The sequence below is a fragment of the Eleginops maclovinus genome, chromosome 5, assembly GCF_036324505.1.
Source record: "Eleginops maclovinus isolate JMC-PN-2008 ecotype Puerto Natales chromosome 5, JC_Emac_rtc_rv5, whole genome shotgun sequence".
In the NCBI taxonomy this organism is placed as follows: domain Eukaryota; kingdom Metazoa; phylum Chordata; class Actinopteri; order Perciformes; family Eleginopidae; genus Eleginops; species Eleginops maclovinus.
Genome location: NC_086353.1, coordinates 4,387,537 through 4,404,276, shown reverse-complemented (window position 1 = coordinate 4,404,276; position 16,740 = coordinate 4,387,537). Strand labels below are relative to the sequence as shown.

At 39.6% G+C, this 16,740-nt stretch overlaps 2 protein-coding genes across 3 annotated transcripts; both read right to left on the bottom strand.

Annotated features, from left to right (window-relative positions):
* Window positions 1–1,048: 1,048 nt before the first annotated feature.
* Window positions 1,049–7,340, bottom strand: LOC134864291 (perforin-1-like). 2 transcript variants are annotated; one of them, XM_063883143.1, is made up of 10 exons: window positions 7,213–7,320; window positions 5,283–5,571; window positions 5,133–5,212; window positions 4,466–4,511; window positions 4,170–4,312; window positions 3,951–4,089; window positions 3,761–3,841; window positions 2,454–2,950; window positions 2,249–2,342; window positions 1,049–1,591 (listed from the first exon to the last, which is right to left on the bottom strand). In XM_063883143.1, exons 2-10 carry the CDS (start codon window positions 5,550–5,552, stop codon window positions 1,379–1,381), a joined length of 1,563 nt encoding a protein of 520 aa, XP_063739213.1. In that variant the 5' UTR covers window positions 5,553–5,571; window positions 7,213–7,320; the 3' UTR covers window positions 1,049–1,378. The 2 variants fall into 2 exon arrangements, with proteins under 2 accessions (XP_063739213.1, XP_063739212.1); XM_063883142.1 differs by having other exon boundaries at window positions 1,050–1,591; window positions 7,225–7,340.
* A 2,013-nt stretch (window positions 7,341–9,353) lies between these two features.
* Window positions 9,354–14,807, bottom strand: pin1 (peptidylprolyl cis/trans isomerase, NIMA-interacting 1). Its single transcript, XM_063883318.1, has 5 exons — window positions 14,615–14,807; window positions 13,511–13,593; window positions 12,134–12,242; window positions 11,937–12,047; window positions 9,354–10,204 (listed from the first exon to the last, which is right to left on the bottom strand). Exons 1-5 carry the CDS (start codon window positions 14,670–14,672, stop codon window positions 10,095–10,097), a joined length of 471 nt encoding a protein of 156 aa, XP_063739388.1. The 5' UTR covers window positions 14,673–14,807; the 3' UTR covers window positions 9,354–10,094.
* Window positions 14,808–16,740: the final 1,933 nt, after the last annotated feature.

Here is a 16,740-nt window from a genome sequence, read left to right as displayed (position 1 = left end):
AATAACCAACATGTATGATACATCTTTTAAAACCTGGATACATTTGCTTTGACATAACAGTGATTATTCCTGACATGTTGAACCTTTACTTGGTTGAAAACCTGGTTTATTGTGAAAAAAACACATTTACCACTTTGCCATGTGCTTCTCTCCATCACAGCCAAAGAGAAATGATGGTTTCTTCCTGAATTTAGGGTCACATGACATATGCACAGTTCCCTATTTAAAGGGGGTGGATCAACGCTCCCACTGGCTCAACTTACCCCACTCTCCCCTATGTTTGAATGTGTGATTTTAATGGAAATGCACTGACTTAGAAGAGGTGTGGGAAAATAGGTCAGTGCAGTCTGTGGACTGTGGACAATCTATGTGTCTATAAATAAATCCCAATGTACATTCCAGGTGTTCCTGTGTGTCTTCATGACTTACAAGAAATCCTATCATGAAAGAAAAATGAGGATGTGTCAGGGTGATCATGGGTGTGAGTGTTTAAAAAGAAAACATATGCCAGAAAACTATTGTCAATGTTGAAAGTGAAAATGTAAAAAGATGAACTGATTGTGGCAGCAGGGTGTGGTTAGTGCAACGGCTGCTGGAGTGGTGGGAGTTGCTCAGTCGGAGGCCAGACAGCTGATCAGAACCAGGTAATGAGTCACTGAATAAAAGCATGGTTGTAACCTGGTTCTGGTCTCTTGAAGTTCTTGCCCGTTTTGCAATAAAGATTTCATTTTGTTTACACGATACCGAGCAGTCCTTCCATCATTGTGAACCCCGGTGTGAGCCTGAACACTCACGCTGACATTTATGTTCAATCTTCCTTGATTGTAGGAATATCCCTCACAAATATCACGTGAACAATTGCTGTTTTAGGACACAAAAGGTTATACATATATTTGAAATGTTTTAAAAATGAATATCACTTTCAGAATGAATCAAACAAACCTGCAGAGTTGAGGTGTTAACAGATCTTATAGCTTCTTTCTTTCTTCTGTTGTCTTTGTGTACATGTTTGAATGAAAACCCATTGCCTTGTATGAAAGAAAACAAAAGGACACAACTGTTTTCACACGTTTAAGCCAACCTTAGTATTTTAATAATATTTACCAAGTTCTTTCTTGAAAAGTCTAGATTAAATGTCATGTGACATATTGATTCCCAATCAACCCCAGATATTTGTATTACTAGTCTGAAAAGTAAGACACAGCTCTTTTATTAGAATAGTTGTCATACAAACATAGTAAGTATAATTCCCCCTTTTATTTTAAACCTCGGCACATTCATTTTGACTTTAAAAATGGATGACTAAATGTGATTTTAGTTTGAAATTAAAAGTTAAACAAGCTGAATTTCAGATTAGTGTAGCCTAATTTTTCCCTCCTCACTTTGGAGAGGGTTTGTAGCGGTTACACCTGTCTCCAGTCAGGTGAGGGTCACAGGTGAGGGTGTACTGGACCTCAAAGCCGCCTTTTTTGGCCGGACAGGAGTACCTGTGTGTCCCCTGGCTCAGGTACACCACACATGCTCCCAGTTGGTCATCAAAGTTTAAATCCTCGTCCCAGACCTCGACCTTTAAACCCCCATGTGTGTCCACCTTCACAAAAAAAAAAAAGGAAATTAAAATATTGGTTATTGAACCAACATTTAAACCAAACAGTATTGCTATTATTAAGGATAAATATGGCTGATTGTATGGACTAAAATTAACTAACGCTAATTCAAGCAGAAAAGACCCGATGTAAACACTTCAGATTACCCCCACAAATATTTAAAAAAAGAAAAAGGAGCAAAGCTAGAGTATAGTGGGCCAAAGTTGTTTACAGTAAACATACTCTGTTACAGGAATCCTTTATAATTAATGTAATATGTTCACAAGTTTAATGTTGCAGCTGGTAAAGGTGGAGCTCATTTCATCTAACTGATATGATGCTGGGTAGTTAACTATTATTATTAAGTTTAATTCAACCAGATGTTGCAGATGCTAACAGCTACAACGACTCACTAAGAGCATCGTCTTCAATAAACGCAAACCAAACTGCGTCCAACGACCGGAGGACATTGGAACACGTACCCTTTATATTTGGTATTAATAACCTAAATCTGCAAGGAGCTATATGAACATATGCTGTAAAATAACCGACAAAATGTAGTGGAATAAGAAGTACCTTGAATGTGTGTATTTGTACTTAAGAGTAGATACATAGAGTGCTTTATAGTAAATGTAGTTACGTTTCACCACAGATTTACTGACCGTGCCGAGGTTATAATACGCGTTCCACCAGGGGTCGTTCGACCGGATCATGTGAGTTGTGTAGTGCGATGATCCGTACCACATCTTAGCATAGCTGTGAGACATCAAATTAAAAGCACCAGGGGATTTAATATCACTGTTCACAGGAATATACAGCAACATAGAAAACGATTAACCACTTCCAGATGTCAGTCCCGCTCCTCACCTCTCTGTCCTGCCAGTCAGATCTCCTTTCAGATTCCACCCTCGGATGATGGTCACCTCCAGTTTTCCCCTCGAGGCCCTTTGAGGACAGCAGTTGGGGGCCAGGTTAGGAGTGCCCCCCCCACAATTTGTTACTGTGGTGGATTTCTTCACAGCATTGTCCTCTAAATACTGCTCTATGGCAGCCTTCATCCCGGCCCTCTGGGTCTCCAGTGGCATCAGCTCATACATCGGCCTGAGAGAGTACGAGACGACATCTGGGTTTCCCTTGAGGGTTTTCAGCCAATTCATGTAGCCAAGGGAGTCGTTGCGGGTGAGAGAAAACTCCCCCAACCAACCGTTGCCTCCCACCACCTCTGAGTAGTGTTGGTGGAGACCGGAGCTGTACGAGGTGGAGACGTCTCGGTTCTCGAGCACTTTGCTGCAAGATTTGTGGCTGGCTGATAAATTCAACTTCCCCAGGCCTACAGAGACTCCCACTGAGAGGCAGGAGCTGACCTAAAGGACAGGAGAGGAGATGAGTGTTAGGTCCTCTCCGGCTAGTTTACCTTTTTTGTTTTCATTATTATTAAGAGTCACCACTTCCGGCCTTGACTTGTGTTATCATCGATCATCAATTCAATTAGTCTCACCTGTGGCCCGTTAAAATCCCTCTCCTTTTCTGCATATTTCTTTCACGGTTTAGAGGTAATTGTTAACGGACTGCACTTACCATGAATCCTGCATTTATAGTGGGAGTCTTGAACGGTAAATTGCATTGCATTTCTACGGTGGTCACGATACCGTGGAAATGCAACAAAGCACTGCCATTATGGAATACTCTCAGCGCTCAGTTAAAAAAATGCACCTACTTGGGGACACATGCGCAGGGCTGAACAATCGCTGCATAAACAAACAGTTGCAAATACTAAACGCTGCAAGAACTTGAAACGGCTAACGGAAACTGTGACACTGAAAAGTGACCACACATCAAGTGCTTGTTGATGCTCGGGGATTAGTCGGCCAACTGTCACTCGAAACTGATCCAAAATGTATATTTTATTGGCTCATTTTAACATTGTGATAGCATGATTCCTTCCAATATTATTGCTGTAGCTAGCTAGAAAAAGTAGCTAACCTAGTCATTTCAAATATACATAAAAAACCTTACAATTATGAAACAAACATGCGCATGTTTCGTCAAGTTGGTGAATTTTGTAGCACGTTTGCACCTGTCGGATATCGTACGTTGCATCACACTCACACACATTCATACTCCAATAGTGACAGTGATTTGTTAATGTGCAGACTGTAAATTGTTTTGTGTACCTCATTTGAGGAGAGTCCATTCAGAGTGGACAAGCATGTCCGTGCAGCTGTGACTCGCCTGAGTCGGCCCCCGAGGTAAACCTGAATGAAGTATATCATTGTTATACAAATATAAAATGTTCCCTTCATTCACAAAATACAGCAATAATACATTCTAATAATTATTCAACATTCAAATGCATTCGTTTACCTGACGAATGTAGTGAGTGCCGTAGGTGTGTATGAGATCACTGTACTGAGTCCTGGTGTCGGAGTTGTAGGAACTCGGCAGCCTCGCCAAGTCTTCACTGAACTCAGAGCTGAGCGGCGGTCTGAGGGACACACGATAACTAAACACAAAGACACACATTAGCAAATGCTCTTAATCCCAACTGTTGCGGACGGTGTTGCAGGTGTGTTTACAGCGTACCCATAGTGGTTGCAGGTGACCCTGTGGGTGCTGAAGGAGTATCGGTCCTCTCTGGTCCTCTCTGTAGAGAACTTGTACGCTGAGGACTTTGTTCCTCCCACCTCCAGGCCCGCAGTCACAAACTTCTCTACATCTAGGCCAAGCTGAAATAGGAAATAAAAGCTGCTTTATGTCCTGCCATTATCATCACCGGCATACATTGGATTGAAGGTAATCATTTATGTATAAAACCAAACTAAAACTAAAATTCTGAAATGTCATTTCCTTGTAAATAACAGCTGTGAGAAGTTTCCTACCTTCCAGTCGTTAGTGTCCTGGGAGGTGTACGTTTGAATCAGTGAGCTGTGGACATCATTTAGAAAGAATAGTCATTAATGCTTTTTCATTTTGAAAGGTCAGTTTATTTCAGGTCAGGTCTGTTAAGATACAATTGAGACCAAAATGGGATTTGCAGGCAATAAATGAGTTGAGCTTTCAGATAATACAAAAAATTAAGGTGGCACAATATTAAAACTTATTTTAGTCTCAGATTTCTTGCTAAGATGCCAATCGGCAAACATAATCACAGTCCAACCTTTGGAGATATTACAGAGTCCTCTTGCAAAATCTGTTAACATTTTCTAACTGTTTGTATTGCCATAAAAATAAAGATAGAGAACCAAAAGTAAAATAACTTGTTATGGATACTGTATTGCTTATGCACATGTGCTGCTGGATATTTTTACATAAACCTATATGTCAGTGTTTATTTAAAATGAATGTATATTTAGTACTAGCAAACAATCTGTAAAGAAACTAAAGCTGTCAGACAAATGTAGTGGAAAAGTGTAAATTGCATTAAAAAAATACTCAGTTAAAGTGCAAGAGCCTTTAACATTTTACTTGTTTACAATACTCAATAAAGTAAATGTACTTCATTGCATTATAAACCGATGAGTGTTATAATGGTGAAGAACACAATACCTGACGTCGGTGTGTGAACTGCTGTAGAGGTCAGCATTACAGCGGGTGAACGCACGCCAGTCCACTGCAGAGACCGGCAGCTGAAAAAGAAAACACACCACGTTTATTATTGAGTATTTGCAACTGTAAAAGATGCGTATTGTTTATTACTTTCTGCAGCTGGTCTCCTTGAAGGGGGTTCGAGCAGAGAGTACAGGTACCAGCGGGGGTCATGTATGTCTTCACGTCGATCATGTAGGCTCCTTTGCGCTGCAAGGTGACCACATCGTAGCCCTCCCCCACCAGGTTGTGTCCCGGTACGAAGGGAGCGGTGTGACACTGGCTGTAGTTCCCCACGCCACAGGAGAGAACAGAGGAGGGGTACGACAGAGAGAGCAGGACACTCAGGTGGAGAAGAGGTGGGGTTGAAAAGGAGAGCATGGCTGAAGTCAAAGAGAGCCTTAAATAAAAGAAAGACAAAGAGAGTAGAAAAGACACATCGAGAAACATGAGTATTAACCCTCTGTCGGCCACTGTCTTCCAACCAATTAACAAATTCTGTTGAGCCAATACTTGTCCAAAAAAAAGAGCCTTGGCACCCTCCGTAAAATTCTAGGATCATCTAACATCTTACTACATCTGAATAATGCCCCTTAAATAGCAGGTTTTTTTGGGTGAATGGGGCAATCATTCTAAGACCAGTGGTTCCATCAGTGTGCCAACCAGTGCTACTTAAGGCTGGTGTGTAGTTGTAAGCGGGCTCTATGCAGAGTCTGCACTGTATTCTTTGCAAGTGGGTGCAATTCCACCACCTAAATGCTAAATGCAGGGTTTTTTTATACCACTGTGTTGGGCCAAATGGACTTCTGTACATCCCAAATGCAGTTGACAGCACATCTATAAAGTGCACCTCCAGTAAAGATTATTTTGTTTGTTATGTTGGATGTTATTTGGAATTATTTTACTGCATTCTTTCTTTAAATCCTTCGTAACTTTGTTTTGAAAGTTGCCGTTTAAATATAGTTATTATTTGTCAGCAGGGTTTCTCAGGTTGTCCTGCAGATCTTTTGGAGATGATGTGCCTTCTCTCTTACGCTGCAGTTGTTCTGATGTGCACAAAGATACCTGTGGGTATTGTGTTTATCTGTATTATTGGTAGTATCTGTTAGAATGGGTAACTGATTAATGGTTTACACAATTGTATCTTTCCCTGGGACATTCTGTTGCGATAAATATGCCCAGTTTCCTGGTTCCCCGTATAAATATTGCCAAGATAAGCACTGAAGAATTGGCCTCGTCTGCACAGCGCAGGCAGTATGGATTTATGGGACAGTTTGTCTTTGCTGTGTTCAGGTTTTATTATTATTTCTGCACAATGATATATATGTCTGTTCCTGGCATGCCTTAGCAGTATTATCTGCTCTCGGTGAAACGGGTTTCCTGATATTATGATCACATCCTTTGCTTTTAGGTTACCACAACATTTTTGGTTCCAAACCAATTTTTCCTCACAAGAATTATTGACTATATCTCACATTTGAATGTTTAACCTCAACTTTTCAGGTTAATTAATTTACAACAACGTAATGCAAGATTACTGTATCACTGTTTTAATATCCTGAGCTACCACATCACTAGCTTCATTTCATTATATACAATAATTCAGATGCTGATGACTTGCTTCGGGTTTGATTTTAGGAAATCTGAATAAAAATATTACTCCATAAACGAATGCACCTGTTATCTACATTATCTGAAAGAACAACCTTTAGAAGGAGAGCAAATAATCACACAAATAAAAAGCAAATGACATGCACATAATATGTAAAAAGTTTCCAAAATACAGCCTCCTGCAGCTGCAAAGAAGCCCACTGATTTGTGTTTCTTTTCTATCATTTTAAACATAATTTCCTTGCCAAAAACTCACAGACAAAGACATATGTATACAGTATACGCATTAATTTGCACTTTTTTCTTAGTGATGACCCTTCAGCTTGACAAACATTGACAACCTGGGAACTTTCAAATCTTATACTGCATCTGCTGCTTTTGTGAAGAGAATCAACGCTTCCGTGTCACTAATAAAGAAGAAAAGACGCACAGAGTTTTCTACCTGCTCCACAGAGAACGTTGTTGATGCTCCTCTTCTTCCAGTGATCGAAATCTGACCAGCAAAGAGGATGAGGCTTTTTATCTTCTATCGCTGTTTTCTGAAGAAGTGAAAAGAACAAAGGTGGACGCCAATCTGAGGAGATAAGGACAATAAAAGCTGAGCACTGGTGACCTTCACATCCAGGTTCAAGGCTCGGGTTTTTAGAAATAAATAATCGAAATGAATGCAAAGAAGTGTTTTTATTGAGAAGATGTTTTGCATAACTTTAGGAGTCACATATTTGACATGCCTTTCAAGCGGCAAAAGTGTTCCTTAGAGACTTAAAGTATGTACAGCTCATGTTTGTGTGGCGCACAGCAAGGTGTGGTCACGTGTTGTGTTTTGGGTTTGTGTGTTCTGTATGGTTTTCATGTGTTTGTGATTATGGGAGAGCCCATGTTGGGAGTTGTGTCCTAGTTTTCGCCACGGGGGGGGCGTCTCCTCGGTGGGACGGCTTGGTGTGGGTAGAAGCGCGTCTCGTCTTCAGTCTGATGGAAGCGAGAGCGCTAAGCACTAACCTGTCTCTTTATTGAACTGTTCTTTTACAGACCAAAAATATAACCTGTCTACAGGCCTCCCGCCCAGGACCTGTTACATTTGCATAGTCTTCACTTCCTTGAGAAGGAACAGTGAATATTAATCTGAACCTGCTGTATGACAAACAACATGAGAAAACATGTATTAAGCAGCAGAGTCTTAAAGATTACCAATAAGAGACGAATTTGTGGGATTAAAACACATAAAAAGTGTAAATTATAAGGAAGTGTAACACCACATTATGTTATAGGTTGTTGGTTTTTTTAAAGAGATTGCACAACTACTTCCTCTAACGTTAACCATCACTCCAGACTTCTATAAATCTAGGGTTACCCTCAACACATGACAGCAATACTTCATGGTGGAAAGCATGAAAGTAAATACAGAAAGTGTAAAAAGAGAAACAGAAAGCTCAACAGTAACAAAAATGAGCAGGGGTTGGAAGCCAATTGTGATCTCCAAACCACAAGCAAACGCCACGTAACAGGAAACCAAGACACCTTTATATGCTTACAGTGATGCACTACATAATCCCGTACCGTCCCTACTGAGCATTTATGCTTGTATGTCACATAGGAGAATAAACAATAAAACAAGACAAACCTCATAGCTGCAAAATTCCATCTTCCTGTAACCCGTTGGATGAGTAAGCACAAGCTTGATGAACATCTCTGTCTGTTTGAAGGCAGAATCACAAATAAAAAGCTGCAGAAAGAGGAGAGCAAAAGCAACACTATCTTCATCACTGACTTCGTTCCAGCCTCAGACAACAAATCTGAAACCTCAGGCCGTGTTTGTGTTTTATTGGTTTTACAGGATTCTGCCATTTAAGTGGCTAATCCGCCCAGCAGTGGCTCAGTCAGTAGGGGCTTGGACTGGGAATCGTAGGGTTGCTGGTTCAAGTCCCCGAACAGACTTGGAATATGGAAAGTGGACTGCTACTTGGAGAGGTCCCAGTTCACCTCCTAGGCCCTGCTGTGGTACCGGACACCTCCAATCCCCCCTCCCCATTGCTCCCCGGGCGCTGCCACGATAGCTGCCCACTGCTCCTAGCACTAGGATGGGTTAAATTCAGAGGACCAGTTTCACTGTGTGTGCTCTGCTGTGTGCATGTATGTGCCAATAAAGAGGGTTTCATCCTCCGATTCTGTTCTATCTTTTCCCCAGGGTTGTGGCTTCAAATGTACATTTCCCCTCAGAAATAAGGGAATTCTGATTCTGATTCTATTGTTAAACCTGCAGTTTTTCCAGCATTAAACACTCATTTAAGTGGCTGTTGAAGAGCCTGCAACATAAAAGAAGGATGCATCAAAGCATGGTTGAGAACATAGTGTCGTCAGTACATTACATTTGATTCTGCAACATGATTTTCTATTTATATACAAATGATTAAATGTCCAACAGACTTAAAGTCTAAAGGATTACGGATTTTTATTCAATTTTCTTCTAATACCCTTTGCACAGTTTAAGTTTCGGTTAGGAAATAAAAGCAATGGGAATTGAACAGCACTATTTTAATTGCATTGTTTTAAATAAAACCCAAAACAAGTGTCTTACAAAAAAGAGATTTTTTTTATTGACGCAAAAAAAACTCCATTCAACGACACAACAGTGTAACAGTTCATCTGAAGTATGATGGTTTTAAAAGCTGCGGAGCTGATTGCTAAAACCTGGAAGTTTTCAACAGTGCCTTCTTATAATATCCTAAGGGGAATGAAGCATGCACTTTTTAAAGTGGATTATTCTATGTTACTCGATATAAGCAAAGGACAACTCCTATATATCAAAGTAGAGCACTCATAGTGACTGGGCTTTCTAGAAAACTAGAAAGTACTTTAAACATCTTATGAATCCATTTTCCAAAACAAGATCTGCTTTGGCACACATACAGTAGAAATGTTCAGAGGGAAACATAAAGTAAATGGTCCTTTTTGAAGTCATGCGCATTCAAAAATTAAGCTTTTAAAGAGGCGTTCTCAAGCTTTGCACATCGTGTGAAACTGTCTCCACGATGCGCTCACTTCAACAGAGTCACAGGCACTCATGTTGTTATATACTGTCATTGCCAGGGTTAATAAAAGCTCGAGCTCTCATGAGGATAATCTGCTCGTTCCTTGATGTTCAGTGTGATTACATGTTCAATAGTGCTTGGAAACAAAACGATCCCACTTAAAAAGAAGCGATTCGGCCTATAAGCTTAGGGAATTGGGTGGCGGGGCGTCATTTAAATATATATCAGGTCTAGTTGGGTTGGACTGTGTTTTTAGAAGACATGAGAGGAAGTGGCTTCTTTTTCAACCTGTGCGCAGGATGATGTGGACTCCAGATTCAGTAAAAACAGGACCGCTCATGTCCCCCACTTTCAGCGCAAAGGAGGCATCTTCAAAAGGCTTCTGCATCTGACCTGAAACATTAACACAATTCACATTTAAGTAAGGACATGATTATTTACATTCAGATTCAAATTCATGAAAAGAATATGCTGTAACAAAGACCGCTGTGTAAATAAATTCCTGCTTTTTGCATCATCCTTTACAAGACATAGACTCATCTAATTCAATGTTCTCTTTGTTAAAGTTTATAAAGGTGTTTGACAGTGGGTGTGTCACATGGGCAGTGGCAATTCAGCTGGAAGGTTGCCACTATTGTACTGGGAAATAAGAGCACCGCAGCCAGAAATAAGAATAAAGATCCTGTCAAACATGTCCCAACTTTGTCAAATGAGCAATTGTTATGATATTTACCACCCAAACAAATCGAATATTAATAAATCAACCACAGGAATACAACATCAATACTACCTAGACTGTGGCCCTCAGATCAGAGCGCATTTCCTCTTACTTAGATACGACACATATATTTGATGCTAAGCGCTAAATAAATAAAGAGCTGTAGTTTTTAGAAGACATTTCTCAAAGTGTAGGAGGCACACGGCTATTTAACCTGAGTTTATTATTTGTATTATTTGTTTAAAACCACTTTCATTTGTATCTGTTTAGCACTTCCGGTTGTGGTTTGTTTGGTATTTACTGTAGGTCAGCTTAATAATAAAGAACGTGAGCTTGCGCTGATATTTTGGTCCTTATCATTTTTTAAAAACATCCTTTAACTTCAGTATGGACTAGGGCTGTTGGAACGAATTTCGGTATTCGAATGTAATTCGAATTTGTAAAAAATGAATACTAATCGAATGTAAAAATTAGAATTCGAATGGGTTTTTTAAATAAAAAAAAATATATATTTTTTTTATTAAAAAATATATATATTTTTTAATTGTTGACTATCTTTAGCGAAGGTGTGATAGGCCTAACAAATCGCTTGTCACTCTTAATGCACAATCTAAAAATGGCGGCCAGCAGTGCGGAGACGGAGATCACCACTCCTGCCAATTTTAGAAGTAATGTGTGTGCACTTAAACAGCGCACTTACTGTTATTCTGTTTCATACGAGAAGAGAACTTTTGACAATGTTCATTAAAGTTGACAACTTTATTCATTTTGTGTCTAAGCTTTATCCTTATTTACTTAGCAAGACAGCTATCACCTGGTAATTACATGTTTATTAGTAATACTGAAATGCCCTCTAGTGGACATAATGTAAAACAAGTCAACTACGATGTCATAGTGGCAGTGGCAATTCATAAGCCCGTTTTTACAGTGTGTGTAGATAGATAAATAGTACATATTAATAAGTCAAAATTGACCATTAAATATTCGAATATAATTCGAATTTAAAAAAATAATAATGAATGAAATTCGAATGGGATAATAGAGGAAATTGACAGCCCTAGTATGGACTTTCATTTTGTAAACGCGTCGCAGCTAAGAGCTAAGTGTAGCCTCTTGGTGACTCATTTTGCTGGGAATTGAGCCGCCACAAATAGGAAATTAACGCTTTTTGGGGGACTATTTTCAGCTGCGTATTGATACACAATCTCTGCCACCGTAGCTGCAAATTGCATCCGCCCGACAGGCCATACACATTTCATCTGTTGCATATTTTCCTCATGCAGCAATTACATTAGTCTGATAATTAAACTAACTAAATATTTGGCAGCCTGTGATGCATTCGTGGAATTATTTGCGTGATTAAAGTATCATCAATCTGGTTTATTGAACAGTTTCTTGAGTGTGTACCTCTGCCGAATAATCCCAGGTCTCCACCGTTCTTGGCCGAGCTGCAGTCGCTGAACTGAGAAGCGAGGGACTCAAACTTCTCCTCTCCAGACTTAATGTCTTCTATGTACTCTGCACCGAACAGAGAAATAAAGAACATTAAACCCTTTAATAACTCATGATCACATCCTCCCCTCCTTCCGTGAGGCCTTACTCACTCTGAATGAGTTCCAGCGCCTCGTCTTTGGTCCGTGTGATGTTCTGTTCCCTCCATGAAGATGGACGACGTGACTGATTGTGCTTCACCAGGAGGTGAGCGCAGCGCACCTGAAAGAGGGAGTAAAATCAGAGAAATCAAGAAATCCGTCTGTTTAGTGACACCAGTCCTTTTTTAGTTTGATCAGTCAGGTATCAGTTTATAAAAGAGACATACTTGGTATTGAATGTTACCAGTGTTAGATCAGTGTCTTTGTTGTAGGGAGTGACTAGACGCATTAGTTTGAAAAAACTTTATTTACAAAAAAACATCACAGTGAAATGTAATTTGTGCCCGGGGAAAAATGTATGAGCTTGTAGTCGGCAAAGTTGTGGAGGAAATGCAATATGAACAGCAGAGTCTATAACTTTACACAGGACCATTAATACCAAATCTGTAATGAATTTCACGTAAATACAAATCATTGATCAGGGTTTCCCGCAGCACTTTACAGCTTAGGCAGCCGCATAAGCAACGCACGCCTGCCGCCTTAACTAAGGTCTTCAAAAAAAATGAGCGATATTCGCCGTGTTACTCTGTCCTGTTTTCTCTCATTCCAAACCGGGAACAACGCCAGCCTCCCTTCTCTGCAGAACGCATTTAAAAAAGTAATAATAAAAAACAACGTGTCATGAATTGGATAAACCAAAAATTGCGGGGTTCTTCGTGCGACGAAGCAGGCCTACCCCCCCCCCCCCCCCCCCCCGACAGAGTCTGTACACCGGGCCCCCTCCCCACGGACAGCCCACCACCTTAACTAACTATGTGTCTCATGGGGAAAGGGTGGTTGAGAGGGATAGGGAGGGATGAAAAGGGGTGAGGTGTTAACTGTGCAATATTATATAAACCTTGAAATAAAAAGTTAATTACAACAAAAAAAACTAACTCATTTTCTGCGGGAAACCCTGATTGATGCAAAGATCAGTTTTGAATATTAGAGAGTCAAAAATCTAACTGATGCTTTTTTTAATTACAAAGATAGAAAACTGCAGCATGAAATCCACATGCTGTTGTTCTGTAGCGCTGCAGCCTCAGAGGGTGCTACACTTCATGCACACCAGCAGATGTCATCGCTCTCCTTGAGTTAAATACATCAAACTTGAATTATCATTTTTAGGCAGTCAAGTCCTATAGCTTCACAAAGCCTCGTCTACCTATGCCTTTTTTTAAGGAGGCCCTATTATTCTTTTTGGGCGTTTCCCCTTCCTGTAGTGTTTACTTTAGGTTTTGGTGCATGTAAATGGTCTGCAGGGGCTAAAATCCCAAAGTTCACTCCAGAGGGAGTTTTGAAAGTGACCTATATTTTTATTCAAAATTAGAAAAATGTAAACATAGTAACCTTATCTGGCTCTCCATGGCTGTCTCCTGTCGGACGTTCCCACTGGCTGGCATTGGTGATGTGGTTGAAGTAATACACTTTGCCTGTAGGACAAAGAGAGAGTCAATCAAATCAGACTTTATGTACAGTCTTGTGTAGCCAAATGGTTGAGCTTTCCTTGTATCTACAGGAAAATGAAGAGGTTACTAATATAGTACTACGGGATATGACACATAGTAGCTTATAAGGTGTAGTAGAGTAATAAAATAGGAATTCAAAGATCTATTTTCATTTAATTCATCTTAAAGTATTGCAATAAAAAATAGTGCAAGCGATGCAATGGTTCAAGTAAAGTGAAGGAATACTATATCTACCAGTACTTAAAATAAGATGGAAAGACAGGATGCATTTATTTAAATAGTGTATAGGAAAATAAAAACTGTTTACTGTCATGTTCAATGAATTGTGTTTATAAGTGATGTAAACTGATGTGGTAATGAACAGTGAGCTATTCTTATCAGTGAGTGGTGGTGGGTTCGCTCAGGATTCAATAGTCTAATTGCCTTTGGGATAAAACTCTCCCACAGTGGTTTGGGTTTGAATACTTTTGCTTAATGTTGAAAGTAGACTTTAACTCGTATCGTTGATTTTCACAGTAAAGCATCTAAATACTTCTTCCGTCACTGTTGTCCTGCAGCTGATGAAGTCAAATCTGAGTGGCGGAAAAGTAAACCTATCAAATATTTATGTTTTTTATGGAATAAGACTCTAGTATGCTTTTTTAAAACCTCCTAACTTAAATTATTAAAAACCCTGCGGTCTGGGGCTGGTTCAGTCTTGCAGGTGAGGAATGACGTCATGCAGGGCCCTGCAGCAGTCAGGTTTGAATGGATCATGAAGCAAACCCGCCAAAAAACACCAAAACGCCACAATTAAGAAAAAGCACATACAAAACCAAACTAGCCATCCCTCCTTACAGCATATCCCCATTACAGATAATCTTCCATCAGCCTCGTTTAAACAGCAAAACACGATGCTAGGGCTTCTAGCTTTTAAGCTAAGTTAACTACACATTGCATTTAGCTTAACTAGCACATTTAACTTCTTAAGGATTCAATGTTTTACCTGAGCTGCGGCTCATTCTTTTCTCCCATCCAGCTGGCATATTTTCCTCGTCTGACATTATTTTTGTTTCTGTAGCACCGTTTTCAAATTTAAATTCAATGAAGCTAGCGTGTGTGACAGGCTGGGCTGCAGCTAGGCAAACTGTTTGAGGTACGAGTTGTTTTCAGAATAAGCCCCGCCTTTGACATGTTTCTCCGTTGGCTCATAGGCTCTCTCAAGCTGTCAATCATCAACAAGACGATTCCATTGGTCGAAAGGTTAATACACGAACTGGATATTCTTTACGGTAAAGCAGGACGTACAGTTTGCGATCCAGAGAATACTATCGAAAAGGGAATACATTTTTATTCTGCTGTGAATTTGCAGGTAGGAATCTCACATTTGACACACCGCTATTGGAGGTGTAACATAATTCTCGTTATTCATGGGACAGCAAATTGGCTTTTGCCGTTTGCGACAAATACGCACATTGAAGTGTATATTTGTGGTGTCGTGATCTTAGGCTAGCCAATGTTAGCTTACTTCAAACAAAACAACCAGATATTGATTTTAAAGCCCCTGTTTTATCATATCACATACTCTCTAAATAAATAACATTTGCTTTAGCTTCTAACTTCCCGATATGTACCACTATTATTGCCTTAAGGTTTGTTTGGAAAAGTATTAATCGACTCTCACATGTGATGCTAACTGTGTCTCTTTTCATTCAGCTCACAGAAACTGAAGATGATTGAGGTGGTGTGCAACGATCGCCTGGGAAAAAAAGTCCGGGTTAAATGCAAGTATCCTTTTCTGAAACTGTGGAGATGATCCAGAACAATGCGCCCTGAGTGTACAAGTGTAATACCTGGGCCCACGTACAGCTAACATGGAGATAGCTTGAGTTTGAAGTTATTTGTGTATTTGTATTTTCTTTATGAACTGTTGAGAGAGCAACAAAACCTTTAACACAAGCTTCATAAAAAAGTTCATTAAAATGTATTTTCAATATCAGATTCACATGCATATTTATTTTTCACACAATGTTCTCCTCACAGTTCTCCACTTTTTATGCGTTATTTTATGAGCATTTGATCTTTTTTTGCTCTATCTATTGCTAAAGGCTCTCCCAACCAACCTTTATACATTAATAATACTTTGTATTTCTAGAGCAGGGGTGTCCAAACTTTTTTCAGAGAAATATACAGAGAGCTGGGCAACTTATAGAGGTGAATATTGTCTCATAAGTTAAGTCATAAGTGAGCAAAACAAATCAAATGTTGGTGAATAATGCATCCCATCTGTCTTTAGGGTATCATTTTTTTTTTTGGCAGCTCATTCCTTAAAACAGAAGCCTCAGATTGCTTATAATAAGAGTAAATATGAAGGTTAAATTTCAAGCTTGTTATTGAAATAAGTTGGTTTGTTTTTTTTGATCAACTAAGATTTGTAAATGACTACATTTATTTGAAAATTGGGCTCAGTAATATATTTGAACATATATATTTGAGAAGTATAAGACAAGCTAAACTTTAATTTGTGGGCCATATTGCATTATACTTTTAGAACTTGCCGAGTGCCGATTCAAAATGGCCTACGGGCCGTAGTTTGGACACCCCTGTTCTAGAGCAACAAACTGCATGTCTCTGAATTTCTTGTGTACACCACCTCGTTGTTTCTTCCTTAACTGCCATTTTTCAGCTCTGAAGATACAATTGGAGATCTAAAGAAGCTCATTGCTGCCCAGACAGGAACACGATTTGACAAAATTGTTTTAAAGAAATGGTAAGTGGATCCTCTGTAATGTTACCCTGACATAAACATGTCCCAGTGTTTTCTACTACCAGCTAAATGTTTCTCCTCTGATCCCACAGGTATACCATATTCAAGGACCACGTAACTCTGGGTGACTGTATCCTTTAAACACTCCACAGCTGCTCTCTTATAGAGGTCTATTTACAACTCCAAAAAGAAGGCATGCACAGGAAGTCAATACATTGTTTAAATTAATAATGGGGCTGTGTGTAATGGTGGCTCTAATGTAGTGGATTTAGATATCCAGCACTACAGAATGGGTGGTCCAACAACAGAAATTGTTACCATTTTTACTGACACTGTTTCTTCTTCACAATTAATACTAGAAACAG